General features: G+C 37.9%; 1 protein-coding gene across 1 annotated transcript in view; it reads right to left on the bottom strand.

The window, feature by feature from the left end:
- Positions 1-16,047, bottom strand: part of babam2 (BRISC and BRCA1 A complex member 2) — a 136,090-nt gene that overhangs the window by 72,935 nt on the left and 47,108 nt on the right. The window contains exons 5-6 of the mRNA XM_052153560.1: positions 14,421-14,615; positions 9,138-9,212 (exon numbers count right to left, since the gene is read on the bottom strand). Of these exons, the coding sequence (XP_052009520.1) occupies positions 9,138-9,212; positions 14,421-14,615 (270 nt within the window). The remainder of the gene's footprint in view (positions 1-9,137; positions 9,213-14,420; positions 14,616-16,047) is intronic.

Genomic DNA, 16,047 nt, shown 5'->3' with positions numbered 1-16,047 from the left:
GCCCAGTTCAGACTGGTCAATAGTGGCAATTTTCGGTGAAATAATATTGTAATAGTAATTATTGTGATTATATAAAAAAATAAGAATCAGTGAATTCTTAAGGATTATTCACACAAAGAGTAAATATTTGATGACCAAAACACTCACTGGAATGCCCAGTTCAGACTGGTCAATAGTGGCAATTTTCGGTGAAATATTATTGTAATAGTAATTATTGTGATTATATAAAAAAATAACACATTAAATAATGTATGCAATTAATCATGCCCCCTGATGCGTACGTAAATTTCGTAGTAAAAGTACAGATTATACTACCATAAGAGAAATTCATACCTGAAGTGCATCTGTTTCCATCTGTTTTTACATGCCACGTCAATAGGTGGCAGCGTATTTCAACCTGCCTGATCTCAATAATATGAATAGCTATTTGTACGTTTATAATTGTAATATTCAAACGTACATGGTTGTCCATTTGGACAGACAGCAAAACTAACAATATGGACGTTTTAAAGCATCTAAAACATACATTTTGCTACATATTTACAGCTTTAGAAATGTAACATATTGATCAATTCATTACAAATATATTTGCATACACAAATCAATTCTAAATATATTTGTACATTTTTACTGTTTTATAGATCATTTAGATCCCTTAACCCTACCCCAAACTCTAAACAGAACCACTTTTCAACAATATAAAAACATGAAACAAGTAGATCAATGTATATTAAGTTATACACTCACCTAAAGGATTATTAAGAACACCATACTAATACTGTGTTTGACCCCCTTTCGCCTTCAGAACTGCCTTAATTCTACGTGGCACTGATTCAACAAGGTTCTGAAAGCATTCTTTAGAAATGTTGGCCCATATTGATAGGATAGCATCTTGCAGTTGATGGAGATTTGTGGGATGCACATCCAGGGCACGAAGCTCCCGTTCCACCACATCCCAAAGATGCTCTATTGGGTTGAGATCTGGTGACTGTGGGGGCCATTTTAGTACAGTGAACTCATTGTCATGTTGAAGAAACCAATTTGAAATGATTCGAGCTTTGTGACATGGTGCATTATCCTGCTGGAAGTAGCCATCAGAGGATGGGTACATGGTGGCCATAAAGGGATGGACATGGTCAGAAACAATGCTCAGGTAGGCCGTGGCATTTAAACGATGCCCAATTGGCACTAAGGGGCCTAAAGTGTGCCAAGAAAACATCCCCCACACCATTACACCACCACCACCAGCCTGCACAGTGGTAACAAGGCATGATGGATCCATGTTCTCATTCTGCCACATTCTGACTCTACCATCTGAAATTGAGATGGTAGAGTCAGAAATTGAGTTGAAATTGAGACTCATAAGACCAGGCAACATTTTTCCAGTCTTCAACTGTCCAATTTTGGTGAGCTCTTGCAAATTGTAGCCTCTTTTTCCTATTTGTAGTGGAGATGAGTGGTACCCGGTGGGGTCTTCTGCTGTTGTAGCCCATCCGCCTCAAGGTTGTGCGTGTTGTGGCTTCACAAATGCTTTGCTGCATACCTCGGTTGTAACGAGTGGTTATTTCAGGCAAATTTGCTCTTCTATCAGCTTGAATCAGTCGGCCCATTCTCCTCTGACCTCTAGCATCAACAAGGCATTTTTGCCCACAGGACTGCTTTTTGCCATACTGGATGATTTTCCCTTTTCACACCATTCTTTGTAAAACCCTAGAAATGGCTGTGCGTGAAAATCCCAGTAACTGAGCAGATTGTGAAATACTCAGACCGGCCCGTCTGGCACCAACAACCATGCCACGCTCAAAATTGCTTAAATCACCTTTCTTTCCCATTCTGACATTCAGTTTGGAGTTCAGGAGATTGTCTTGACCAGGACCACACCCCTAAATACATTGAAGCAACTGCCATGTGATTGGTTGATTAGATAATTGCATTAATGAGAAATTGAACAGGTGTTCCTAATAATCCTTTAGGTGAGTGTATATATTTTACAACCACTAATCCCACACCTACTCCTAAATCGAACCATAAACATTTATTAAGCATATAAAACATGTAACAGACGTATACATTTAATCACAATAATTAAAAAAAAATAAAAGATTAATTAATAAAATAAATAGCAAAATTCAGTACAAAAGTAGTCCAAAGGGCAATGCGCTGCGTCAAATGTGCTCCAATAGCTTGCTGTGAGGTAGAGAGTGGAATTTAAATGATTAAATCGCTATAAATCCTCTTCTGATGCACACAGTAACTGCGCTGTCATATCTCAGAAAATAATCATGAATGCGATAAATTGCGATTAATTTGGTTAATTAATCGGCATGTCAATGAATTAATTTGATAAAAAAATTATCGATTTACAGCCCTACTAATTATTAGTAATATTTATTAATAATTACTGCAGCATATCACTGTGTACTGCTGTATCTCATCCTGCAAGTTTACTTTGGGTAAACTTCGGTCCGAGTTCAGGACGCGACGCAAATCTTGTCATAAGCTGAGTGCCCAAGCACTGAACATGCACAGCCCGATTTTTCTTACCACGCGTGTTTGAACGCGCATGGAGATATTTGCGCGGATTAGTTGCTGGTGGCAATACTCAAATTTGAGCAGTTGCTGTCACGAAGAAACACTAGATGATGTAATCGCCGGTAAATAACAGGAAATTACGGTAAAAACTTCAACAGAGGATTCGGATGGCAACAGCATGTGTGTGAGGAGGTTAGGAGATACCTGTATTTGTATAACTCGAGTCTGAAGGGATATAAAGACAACTTTTTGGGTCTAAACTATAGAAAAAGTCTGGTGTGCGCCAACTGCCTGTGTACAGTATGTGCACCGTCAAATGGAGTATACGTTGACAGGCTCGCGTTCGGTTGTACGCAGATGCTGACCGTTCGAGTCGAAATTTAAGTATACTTTGGGATTTAGTTCCCATATATTCAAATAATTTAATCTCAAATCAATGTTTTATTTTAATTTGCACAATTCTTTATTTATCAGCACTTCATGTAAGAGTTAATTTTGCATTAATGACTAAGCTGACTGTACATTACAATAGCAATAACTGTCAATAACTGGATAGAAATATCTGACAGCTGTTCACAATATTTGTCTCGGAGTAAAAAAATAATACCATAGTGGTTACAAACAAACAAACAAAGCAAAAAGAATGGACACGGAAAGCAACTGTCGACAAAATAAAAATTTGATTAATATACTGTATATTACACCATTCCTACTTTGCACCACTTTATTACAACAGCTGTCCTATTATTACTAACAGTAAACCTCTATTATTGTCATAATATTATTTATCAAATTATCAATGGTTGAATTCCAAACATAATTTTTGTGGCCATGAAGAGCACTGTGAGAAGGGGACGCTACTTGAGGCTCGTTCAAAACTAGTGATAAACGAATCTTCATACAGTAAACAAATGCTCCCTTCAGAGTACCCACTTAAAAGGGCTCTACTTATTGGAGTGAGTAGGGCATAGGGATGCTCACTTTCGATTGAAATTCGCCCAACATATCAGTGCATTGAAGCTAGTCAAATTTATATACTAAGATAGTTAAAAATGTACATCAACATAAGTGAAATCTGTACTGTCAGATAGGTTGTATCTTGCATGAGAATGACCAGAGTTTTTTTTTACTCTTGGTGTGAACAGGCCTGTCTTCTGCAATTTGTTGTGCTTTTTTGCTTCGCTCTTGGTGTAATAGGCCTTTAGGCACTGTTTTGGAATTGGATTTAAAAATAAGTATGGTATGAGGGAGAGAATAAATTCTAGCAATTTTGGAAGGAAATATTTTTTCATTATTATTTTGATTAAACAAGCATGCTCTATACACATACATACATACATTTCAACAATATCAACAAGTTGTTGTTACATTCATTGCCATTTTTTGTTTTATTAATTCTCATTGTTCAATTCCAGTTTTTATCTTTATTTTTTCATTTCCATTCAAACATTTTCATATATCAGTTATATTGACTTTATCAAACAACAACAGATCCTCTCTGTAACGGCAGCCAAAAGTGACTTGTTGACCTGGCACGTGACTCGCTGAAGTTGTCTAAAACGATCAGTGGTGGTGGTGGTATCCCTGAGGGCCGGCGGCGCAATCCTCCCTTTCAGCCTTTGCACAGGAAGTCAGGTCTCGGCAAGCAGCCTGTACTGCTCCAGTGGAGTGAGACTGATCAGGCTTGTCACAAATACCGAGTCTCAGCTCGCTTCACCAATGCCTGTACAAACTGGGACAGCTGACATTTAGAGCCGAGCGGGTACCACGTTAAGCCAAGCAATAAAAGTGCTCAGTCCATGTCTACTGAATATGATTGGTCCAAATCTGGTCTGCAATAATGTGAGCCTGAGGTAATACACTCTCTGTTGCTTCTAAAGCCTGAAATGAGCTTCTGGAAATTTAGACATCAGAAGTCAAAATATCACAGCATTTTAAAGCATTTAAAGGCTGTTTTAAACAGTAGACTGCAAAATTATGACAAATAAATGCACCACATTTTAGCCAAATCTAAAGGCCAAAGTATAATTTGCGCATCTGCATTGCAGATCACTCCGCGCACAGTATGCGTGATGTAAATTTTGTCATAATCTAGTCCGCTTGAGTGCTTGTACACCATCTCCATTTCTTGACCTACACAGCCCTGCACACTCGATTTCCATTGGCTGATCACTGTATTATTTTATATATGAGTTGTGGAGCATCATACACTACAAGATTTCCATTGTAGTCATGGATAGTCGGCTCAAAAATATCCTCCGGTATATCCGACAAGATAGAATCATAGTCAGAGGGTAAGAAATCTGTGTAGGTTCCCATCATATAGGATACTATGCAATTTTCTCTGACTCTAACTGGCCCAAGACCTGTAGACTGGAGCCTAATAGTCTCAACTTGCACAGACTATCACTCGGCCCGACTGAAAACTGATAAAGACACAAATCTCCAAAACGGTTCACAAGATTACTATCAAAGAACTTATTTCAAATCAGATGTAAAATCTGACAACAATGGTATCATAAATTGTGTTTCTTTACCTCAGATCACGCCAAAAAAAAACTATATTTTTCAGGCTGGTCAAGCTAATGTGCAAGCACGTTCTCGAGCTGTCTGGCAGGCAATATCTGTAGCTAAAAGATAATTGCCTCTTTTACCTGTAAGGCAGGACGTACTTTCTAAATCAGCCGTATTGGGTGTTCAAAGTGCTCCGGCTCAGGCTAATTAATCTCTGGTGTAATCCAGCCTTTATATGGCTTGACATTTCACATCTGCCTGTGACTCGTAGCAACCATTCTTTCATTTGGACAACTGCAGACATAAATGCACACTGCAGTTGCACTGCATCAGACAATGCTACACATTCATTGTTGTGTCTCAAAAACAAAAAGGAAAAACTCAAGGGTTTCTGAAAGTGCTACATTTATAACTTAGCAACATGCTAACATCAACGTCAATTGGAATCAATTGTGACTGTCGAGTCAGCACTAACTGAGTTCCTGCCGATGTAGTTTGTTTCACATAAGTCACATCTGAGTTTCCATCTCATTTAGGACAGCATATATCCACTGTCTACAAAAGCAGCTACCTTCTAGAATAGTGTATTTTAGTTATATACACGTTTAGCATCAGCAGGTAAGCAGTTATTCATGTATATTTTTGAGCAGTTGGTGGCTCCCTGTTCAATAAGAGCTTCTAAAATCAAATAATAAAAGCAAGACAGAATGGCATCTGCAAGTCTTTCAGTCCATAGCATGAAAGAAACAAATGATGCCTGATAACGTTGCTACACCTGTGACGTTGTCATGGTTATTGTGCTCTCTTTCTCTTCTGCAGTGCAGGCTGCTCTCATGACAAGCCCAGCATGCCCTGAGGGACACAAGTGGACTCGGAAAGGTAAACATGTCCAGCCTATTAAGATAAAACCAGCGAGATGGCACACTAAAGGCAACGATCACGGTGCGACACCACTACTTACAGCACATTCATGACCTGGCTCTGCTGTAGTATGTCACGAAAAATTCCATGAAGGTCTGAAGTCTAAATACCATATGCCATCATCTTGTTAGAAGATTTGTAAAAGCAGCTGTGATGTTTGCACCTTCTAAATGTAATTTTTTTAAATGGAAAATAATGGTCAGAAATAAAGTAAAGGTAGGGTTGGAAGACTCACAAAGACAATAGAAACACGAAAGATCTTCAACAGCCACAAACACTGTAATGATAACTTAAATCCAGAAGAGATTTAAACATACACTGACCAATGAGAATCTCAGAGAGGTAAAATTTCTCGCTGCGATTAACTTTTTGAACCGAAACAATGGATTCCAATGAAGCCATTCACACCTGGAGCAAACATTCGCATGCTGACATAGGCAAGGTTTTTTTTTACAGTGTCGTTTTTTTTCCTTTTCTTTCCGCTGGGCAATGAAATACCCTAACCAAAAATGTATGAGCTTTGGATCAAGTGTCAGGAGCCAAGGCACTTAACAAAACCAGTGTATCTGATGCCGCTTAAGCACAGAAAGCGGTTTTGACAACGGACATTAAATGCTGGAGGAACTCGAGGAATCCTGAACCAGCAGTGAAATTGAGTATTTTATTAGCATCAAATGCCTTAAAAACTAAAACATTATTTTTTTTAAATATTTCTCTTAACATGTAAATGATATTGCTGAATCACTGCCTTGTCTTCATAATGTATTCCATTTTGCTGCATTTTTTGCCTTTGCATTTAATCGCATGTGATTTCTCTTATATCTAATATAATTTACAGTATATCACGGCATATTTTCCTTTGTATCCCTTTTTTTAATAAACAACTTAAATTACGGATCTTAAGTGTTTTTTTGGGGGGGGTTTGCCAAAAGGTATTAAAATACCTTTGTATACCAAAAATGTGGTGGTTTCTCCACAAAATTATATAATTATTATTGATGCGCTATCATTTACAGTCACTGACAGCCATTGAAGTTTTAAAGTATCTAATAATGGAATAGGCTGTAGATGGGTTTTGTTGGTAGGGATTTTTGTATGTTATGTGCATTCTGCTCACTAGAGAACTTGTTTGCTTGTCTTGGTTGTTTTGCAAACTTGTCTGTTTCTTCTTCTCATCCATCATTGGAAGAGGGCAGATCAGCTCAAAGGTGCTCTGAGCCATCTACTGTAATGGGATAAAATTGCTTGTCGATTAACACGACCAGTTGTAAAGACGTGAACGTGCTAACAGCGAACATTCGCATCACTTTCTATGTGAAAGGGCCATCTGTTAACGATTCACTTCACATAACTGCGTCATCTCCGGTTTGAAAAGGCCTTTACTGTGAATCTATAGAATGAAATGCTTAAATGTGTATTAAAATTCCAATTAATACACGCATGTGTGAGCTAGGAAATATTGGCTTAATATACATTACACATACATCACATAACCAGAATAAGGCAAATTTATGCTTAATATTGGAACATTCTTGAGCATGCAAAATAATCTCGAACTCCAGTAAAACGATGCATGACTTCTCTGATTTCATCATGCAGGTGGCAACATTGCTCAGCAGTAACATCAAATAAATTGACCTGATTTTAAAGACAAATGAGTGGTAAATGAATAATACCTTTTGTCCAATAAATCCCCTTGCCTTTTTTCATTAACACTTTCAGGTCTACATGCCAGTCAGGCAATTGCAGGTGCTAATCTCCAGAGTTTATCCATTCTACAGATGAACACGTACCACTGGCCTTCCTAAAGCATCCAACCTCCAAAAAAAAAAAAAAGAGCTAAATCTGTGGATTGTCGGTGGGGAAAGCAGTCTATGAAAAATTATGACAAACAGTGTCCCACAACACAAGAAATCTCAGTGGTGGAAAAGAACGGTCATGACTTTTATAATTTCACTAACAAATATAAAACCAAGTTCATATATTATGAAGACCATAGTGAGACCAGACTGAGCACATTAATACTTTTATGAAGATTTTCACAAAGTAGCACCCCCTTGGTAGATGTGAGCAGGGAAAAAAGTGCAGTAGCTTCTCATTAAAATTATCTCTAAATAAAATCTCTAAACCGCTCCTAAATTATACAGTTTCGAATATTTTGGCTATCTGATATCAAGGCACAGCTGTTTGACAGGAAACAATTTGCAATTAATGAGTTAAATGTGATGTGTGGAATTTGATCTTGATAAAATTCAACTATAAGTAAGCTTTTTGTAGGTTGACCGCTGAGGCACTTTTTGGGAAACTTGTTTGGAAAGCATTTTCATCAAAAACAAATTTGTAAAATGTCATACAATATCTCCATGTCTTGATATATCAAGCTTCACCTAACAGCAGTTAGCTGGGAGCAATGACCCACAGTGATGACCTTGCAGGAGGCTGCTGACCTGAAGCTGAAGTGAATGCGGTCCACTGGGAGTGAACTGTACATATGTGTGTGCTTGAGTGTAGTGTACTGCTGAGGGACTGAACGCTCAGATGGTGATGCTGATGACGGATGCCGTTTTCCGTATGTTTAACATCATTTCAGCTCTTTTGGGGAGGACAAACATGGCTGCGACTGGAAAAGGCCATAGAGCAAGGCACTCCTGAGGCCGTACGTGCTCTCTCTTGAACAAAAAGGCACAAACATACACATGGCCATGCGCAAGAGAGGGAGTACAGAAAAAACGAGGGGAGGGAGGACAAGACTGGGGGTGACTAAAAGGGGAGGAGAGAGAGAGAGAGAGCGAGAGAGAGAGCGAGAGAGAGAGCAAGAGAGAGAGAGAAAGCCTAAAGACACAACACAGCTCAGAGCTGATTGGGAGTGACAGGCTGCTGATTAGTCAACTCACAGCCTAGACACACACACACACACACACACACACACACACACACACACACACACACACACACACACATACACATACACAGACGAACATGAGCAGCGAAATAAAGACTAGCAAAAAAAGCAACCGATTCTTTAATGTGCTTTTACATGCAACACTTTGTAGAAACGTTTCTGCAGTAATAAACAGGAAAAAATAGCTTTTCTCCAAACAAAACTATATCTCTAAGATATAGAGCCTTGTGTTTCTACATGTGTGTGTACATTGACAGATGTGTCCTACCTTGAGAAGATAGATGGGGATGTTACTGAAATCCACTGGGAGTTTGAGAAGGAATCGAGCAGAGAACTCTCCAGTCTAGTAAAAAAAAAAAAAAAAAACACAACAACAAGAGCATCAAATAGTGAACAAAAACACATATACTTTAACATTTCTAACCTACTTGGTTACCCTACTTTTGACATAAGCACATTCCCAAATACACGTTAATATAAACACATTTAAGTAAGTAAAACATGTAAAGATTTATCAACACATAATAATGCTTAGCTGCATGCATTGCGATTCTTTATATGAAAATGAAACGAATTGAATATATTGTAGATGCTCAATTGACAGCTTTTGTAGCATAATATTGATTCCTACAAAAATTAATTCAGACTCATCCCTCCTTTTCTTTACAAAAAGGCAAATTCTAAGTTACAGTGAGCACTTACAATGGAAGTGAATGGGGGCCAATTTTTTGTTAAAATACTTAGTTTAACTCATGTTAACATGATTTTTGTGAGACAAAATTGCTTACTAACATTTCTGTGTAAGGTTATACACAATTTTACAATTTTGTTGCCATGATGATGTAATGTCAACAAAACCTAAAATCCCCCCCAAAAAATTAAACAACTTTACAGCTCAAATTATACATGAGTTTTAACAGAAGAATGAATGTACATACTTTCATAAAATTATAAGCTTCAAATTTCTACCTTTAAACCCTCCAAAAATGGGCCCCATTCACTTCCATTAGAAGAATATTTAAACTCTGTAGGTCCATACAATGCAAGTGAATGGGTGCCAAACCTTTGATGTTCCAAAAAGCACTAAAGGCACCCTAAATGTAATCCATACGACTCCAGTGTTTTAATTCATATTTTCAGAAGTGATATGATAGGTATGGGTGAGAAACAGATCAATATTTAAGTCCTTTAGAGGATTGGGGATTGTATGCATTAACAATGTGAATCATCAAAAACACAAGAAAAAGAATATGAAAGTGATCTGTTTCTCACCGAAACTTATCATATTGCTTCTGAAGACATTGATTTAACAACTGGAGTCTTATGGATTACTTATATGCTGATTTGTGTGATTTTTGTAGCTTAAAAATGTTGGCACCCATTTACTCGTACCAAAAGAGCACAGAAATTCTTCAGAAATTTGAGTTCAGCAAATAAAACAAATTCATACACATCTGGGTTGGCATCAGGGTGAGTAAATGATGAGAAATGTCTTTTTTGGGTGAACTATTTCTTTAATTGTGCAGAAATAGAGTAACAGTTACTAACAACTTTAAGGTCCCTGTGAAATGCCTTGAAAAGAGCAGCTTTCTTTGGCCTGTTGACATATTTCCAACTGAAACGTGAAGTTGGGGCTGTATTTGTTGAATGGCTCTTGCCTTAAAAAACAGCCAGTAGGCTTTAACATTCACAGCCCACACAAACACATCCGACCTGTCCACCGTGCTTCTACTAGAGAGTATAACTGGTACAGAAACTGAGGAGTGATCTCATTAAAGAGTCCAAACAGTTTTCCACTGATGTGAGAACTGAACGATGATCATACCGACCATGTTACTACGTACCCAGCCCACAAACAAACACAGCGCAATGTGGTCTTTGCTCACGACCAGACTTGATTCGTTGTGCAAATCAATGTAGATTAATGAGAAACAAGCGAGTAAAACATCACAGTATACCGTATCAATGTTTTGAATCACAATACACTAAACAAAGAACGCTTGTGCAATACTTTCCAAGAACCTCCAACAAAATGGCTGGATTAAAAATAAACTTTGCGTCTAACTCCCACGAGTGTGTTCCAATCAGAAGTGATCATCCATATGTCCTATTCCCTTCTAAGACAATTATCCTCCATTCTGATAGCTTCAGAATGCTGAAAGGTGATAACGGTCATTCAAAACTTGAATTGATTATTATTGGAAATTCTGTTTTCATTGACTCTACAGCATGGATTGTGCTCCCTACGAAGTGCCATGCGCTAAATAGATGTACGTAGATGGAACCTCTGTGTGACATCATGGATATTCCTTTTTCCTGAGTCTTTTTAGCTGGAAGAAAGAGACTGCAGACTTAAATTGCTTATGTCTTCAATGTTTAGAAGAACACCAGCATATAGATGACATAAAAGCTAATAGATATGGACTAAAAGCAGCAACAATTTAATTATGATCTCACTGGGTCTTTAACAGCCATAAATAGGGAAGCACAGATTGCAATTGTCCAATCTTGCCTAGATTCAGAGGTGATTTTTAAATTGAAATCACACAATCTTGAAATCACACATACACTGCAACTCCAATGAATGAGCACTTTCTCAGCCCTCAAAGCACAACATTGCACATTGCACGATACTAAGCATTTGAGAAATTCAGATGAATATGTCAGTTTATTTAAAAAATATGTTTGAATTACATTTGAATGAAAATCATGGTGCCCATTTTCAAGAGTCATAGGTGATGGAATGTGAGTGTGCTTAGAATCGGAACATCTCATTAAATAGCATCCATGAATCCCAACCATGTTACATAAAATGACAAAATTAGGCCTGAAAACATCCGTCGCAAATAAGCGCCACCTAGAGGTAATATAATATTAATATGACTATAAAAGTCTTTGTCAAATGAAAGTACACAAGTCATATGTCAAATGAAAGCTCTCATTCTCAGGAATGTGACTATATTGTCTATTTTGTTGCTCTAATACCACAGTTCAGAATATTTTCAAAAGAATCACAAAGTGAAAAATGACTTCTGTAAGACATCAAATATAAAAGTTATTAACGTGCTTAATAAATTGTGATTTGTGTTACAACAAAACTCAAAAGAAGGTAAACAAATCAAAGATGCTAATAATTTCTCCCTGAAGTAGTTTTAGAGCTTGTAATGGATATATCTCTCTTATTTTTGAACGTATCTCTTCTGTGTGTGATGCACTCATTGTGTTTACTGGTTGCCAGTGTGACACAATGATCTCTGATAGTTTAACAGAACTATTCATAACTGTTTTTAATGCAAATAAATGTAAATTGTGGGATATTAACACATGACTGCAGCATATAACTTATAAAAGTGTGGGAGGGGGTTCATATTTATCACACCAATATTTATTACTTTAAAAACAAATATCAGTGATCAGATCAGTATTGGCCAATCACTGTGTTTTTTCTCCACAATTCCCAATGCAGAAGTCCTCATGGTGGCATAGTGACTCACCTCAATCCTGGTGGCAAAGGACGAATCTCAGTTGCCTCCACATCTGAGAAAGTCAATCTGCGCAATTTACCACATGGCTTGTTGAGTGCATTGCACGCACAACTAACCACGTGCCCCGCCGAGAGCTAGAACCACACATTATAGAGACCATGAGGAGGTTACCCCATGTGACTTTACCCTCCCTAGCAACCGGGCCAATTTGGTTGCTTAGGAGACCTGGCTGGAGTCAATCAGCACGCCCTGGATGTCAATACTCGCTGAGCTACCCAGGCCCCCAGCCAATCACAGTGTTAAAATATGGGTGATCAATATCAGCCTCAAATTTCATGATCGGTTTATAGCACTAGCTATAAACACGAATTAGGCTGCAACATTATCAAGGAAACATTCTCACCATTTCATTGACACTAAAGCTGATTCTGGTGGAACCTATTGGAGAACAGTGACCACAATATAAAGGAAAGGCTTTGAGGCACTTGAAATGTATATGGAATAGGATATCTGAGAAACTCTTCGGGGTACTGAAATTACATTTACCTTATTCATTAAACAGATACTTTAATACAAAGCAACTTGTGCTTGAAATTGTACAACACAAACAATTAATTATATGAAAATAATAACTGCAATACCAGGTTACAAAACTGGCTAAAAAGTCCAAGCTCATACAAAGATTTAGGTGTGACAAAGTACAGAAGACAGAAAAGTTTGGAAGCTAATTCTGCCATTCAGGAACAGTAAATGTAAATGTTCTGGAAAGCGATTTTGTGCCTAGATGGTGATGGTACCAAAGGAGAATTTCAAGTGCTCTGCCCTCCAGAGTAAGTAGGCCATAGTGATACTCACTTTCATTCTTTGACTTCTTGTTTATGTTAGCAGAAAATACATAACTTGGGTTACATCATAATAGGTGAGCATTACGCAAATGTTTCCCAATCACAGTCTGTTATCCCACAGACCAGTTATCCTCACCACATCCCTTTAAAGACTAAAACTTGTGAAGCAAGACACTCACACCCACAGTCCAACAAACTACACTCTTCCTAAAAACAACCATATTACAAAACCATCTGTGTACCAGTGTGTGATGGCATGTGTGTTAGTTTTTGAGCAGTTGTGTAACACTCTGCTCCTTACAGGGTAACCATTGCCCTCTGTGTGTAACCTGACACTCAGGCCTATGATGCAATGCAAACTTGCAAAATGCAATTTCTTAACAAAACAATTAGTGTTTATTGATAATGCAGTCAATAAGTGTACTGTATTTAATAATCGCAAAGCTTTAATAGTAGTGTATTTTATATATAATAAAAAATTGGACCAGTTGCTAGGGAGGGTAGAGCCACATGGGGTAACCTCCTCATGGTTGATACAATGTGTGGTTCTCGCTCTTGGTGGGGCGTGTGGTGAGTTGTGCGTGAAGCCTCCACCCGCTATGTCTCCGCGGTAATGCGCTCAACAAGCCAGGCAATAAGATGCACAGATTGATGTTCTCAGACGCGGAGGCAACTGTGATTCACCCTCAGCCACCCACACTGAGTCAAGTCACTACGCCACTATGGGGACTTAGAGCGTATTGGGAATTGGGCATTCCAAATTGTGGAGAAAATCCCTCCCAAAAAAGAAAAAGACTTGAATTAAGTGTTAAATCTAACCTGTTTAAAGGGCCTTGAATCTATTGGGCACTGCCATCTAAATGTTTTATTGATAAATGGGCCACACACAGTTTGAATATGTCACAAGCGGTTTGTTACTGTGAACTAATAAATTATGACAGCATTCATATACTGTATCTGACTATTCTTATACTGTATAATAACGCTTTTCTTCACAATTCCCAATGAAAATTCCCAATTCCCCCAAAAAAGGAAGAAAAATTATTTAATAAATTGCAGAACATTTTATACCTTAATCTAAATCCTGTATTAATATATTTACCCCAGATTTGGAAAGGCCAGACTTTGAGGATCAATACACTAGGGGTTCACTATCCACCAATTGGGAATCCCTGAACTGGAGCATTAATAAACATGTATGAGGGAATGCATTATAGGTACCCAGCTGTTTTTGCGGCCAGCATAGACCTCCATACTGCGGCCGTAATTGGGGTCCTCCAGCAGGCTGTCATACTCGAAGAGAAGGCGAGAACTGTCACGAAGCCGTTGGCACTGGTACTGATGGTACTGCTGCAACAGCTCTTTCACCAGCTGCAAGAGACACTCAGGTTTACCAGCATCCCATGACACCAAGTGCTATCAGAGGAGAGAAAAAGGGAGGTAGTCAACATTTTATCCTAAAAACAAATAAATACAGTAATTAATAAAACATACCAAGCTAAATAAGAAGATAATAATAGTCTCAAATGCTAGGCTTTTAATCGAATAGTTGAACTAAAAATGAAATTCTGTCATCACCCTTATGTCGTTCCAAATCCACATGACTTTCTATTCTCTGCAGAGCACAAAAGGAGGAATTTACAGTAGGGTGTCCCATTCAATGACGGGATTCACTTTAAAGCAAAAAAACGACTTGTGCGTCATATACCAAGCCTTAAAAGGGCATTCAATAGGTTTTGGTATACGAAACAACCTAAAATTTAAGTAGTCAAATAGTCCAAATTTGCGCATATACATTCATGAGTAAATGAGAGAAGCTTGTTTATGTTTTCACGTGAGAACCTAGACTGTTTTTGGTACTGCAAGGTTTAATTGTGCTCCATTGTGTGATTTTCACTTGCAAATAATTTACATATTGGCTTGTTTCTCACCAAAACCTATCATGTACCTTCAGAACACTTAGAATATGACGCATAAGTAACATGGACTACTTATACGACAATTTTGGGTAAAGTGAGTCACTATCAACTGCCATTCCACCTAAATCAGCTAACGGGAAATCCTTAAAAATTCCTCCTTTTCTGCTCAGTAGTAGAAAAAAAAGTAATATTGCTTAAGAACAACATGAGGGTGAGTCAATGATGAATTTCCAGGTGAAAACTTCCTTTAACTATCAACCTTTTGCTTATTCAATCCTAGTGCATCATGATACACGCAAGAACAAATTAAGATTCTTCTCATTTTATAAGGTGCCTTAAACCTTGTCCCACTTATCATGATTTAGAAAAAATATATATATATATATAATAATAATTTTTAGCTATCACCTAAAGCCATCATATGACTTTTGGTGCTTTTTTGTTCTTTTGGAGCTCACTTGTTAAGGCCTAGGTATACTTCGGTTTTCTGTGATCTGGATCAGATCGTGCCTGGTCGACCACGTCCGCAAGTAATTATGAATTGTTCGAAGCATTGCACACTACAACTTCTATAAATACTATTTTAGTACAGTCAACTGCAGGCGCATGTACTGACAATGTGCACAGACAAGGAATGTTTGAGAAAGTCTACACTGCATGCGGAAAGTCTGCTCAGACAGTGCTGTTGACAAAATTTGCATTACTCATACTGTGCGTGGATCGATCAGCAATGCAGGCAAACAATGTATAATTTGACCTTTACTGTTAGCTTGATAGTAAAAATCACCATACGGCTTTGTTGTGCAGAAAAGAGAAGCTTGGACATTCTGCTAAATATTTAAGGACCTGTGGGTTAGAAAATGATGTCAATTTCCATTTTTGGGTGAACTATTACTTTAAATGTACTTAATAAATGTATTTCCCTCAAA

Source organism: Xyrauchen texanus, chromosome 22 (assembly GCF_025860055.1).
Source record: "Xyrauchen texanus isolate HMW12.3.18 chromosome 22, RBS_HiC_50CHRs, whole genome shotgun sequence".
NCBI classification, from domain to species: Eukaryota; Metazoa; Chordata; class Actinopteri; order Cypriniformes; family Catostomidae; genus Xyrauchen; species Xyrauchen texanus.
This window is presented reverse-complemented; position numbering and strand designations above follow the sequence as displayed.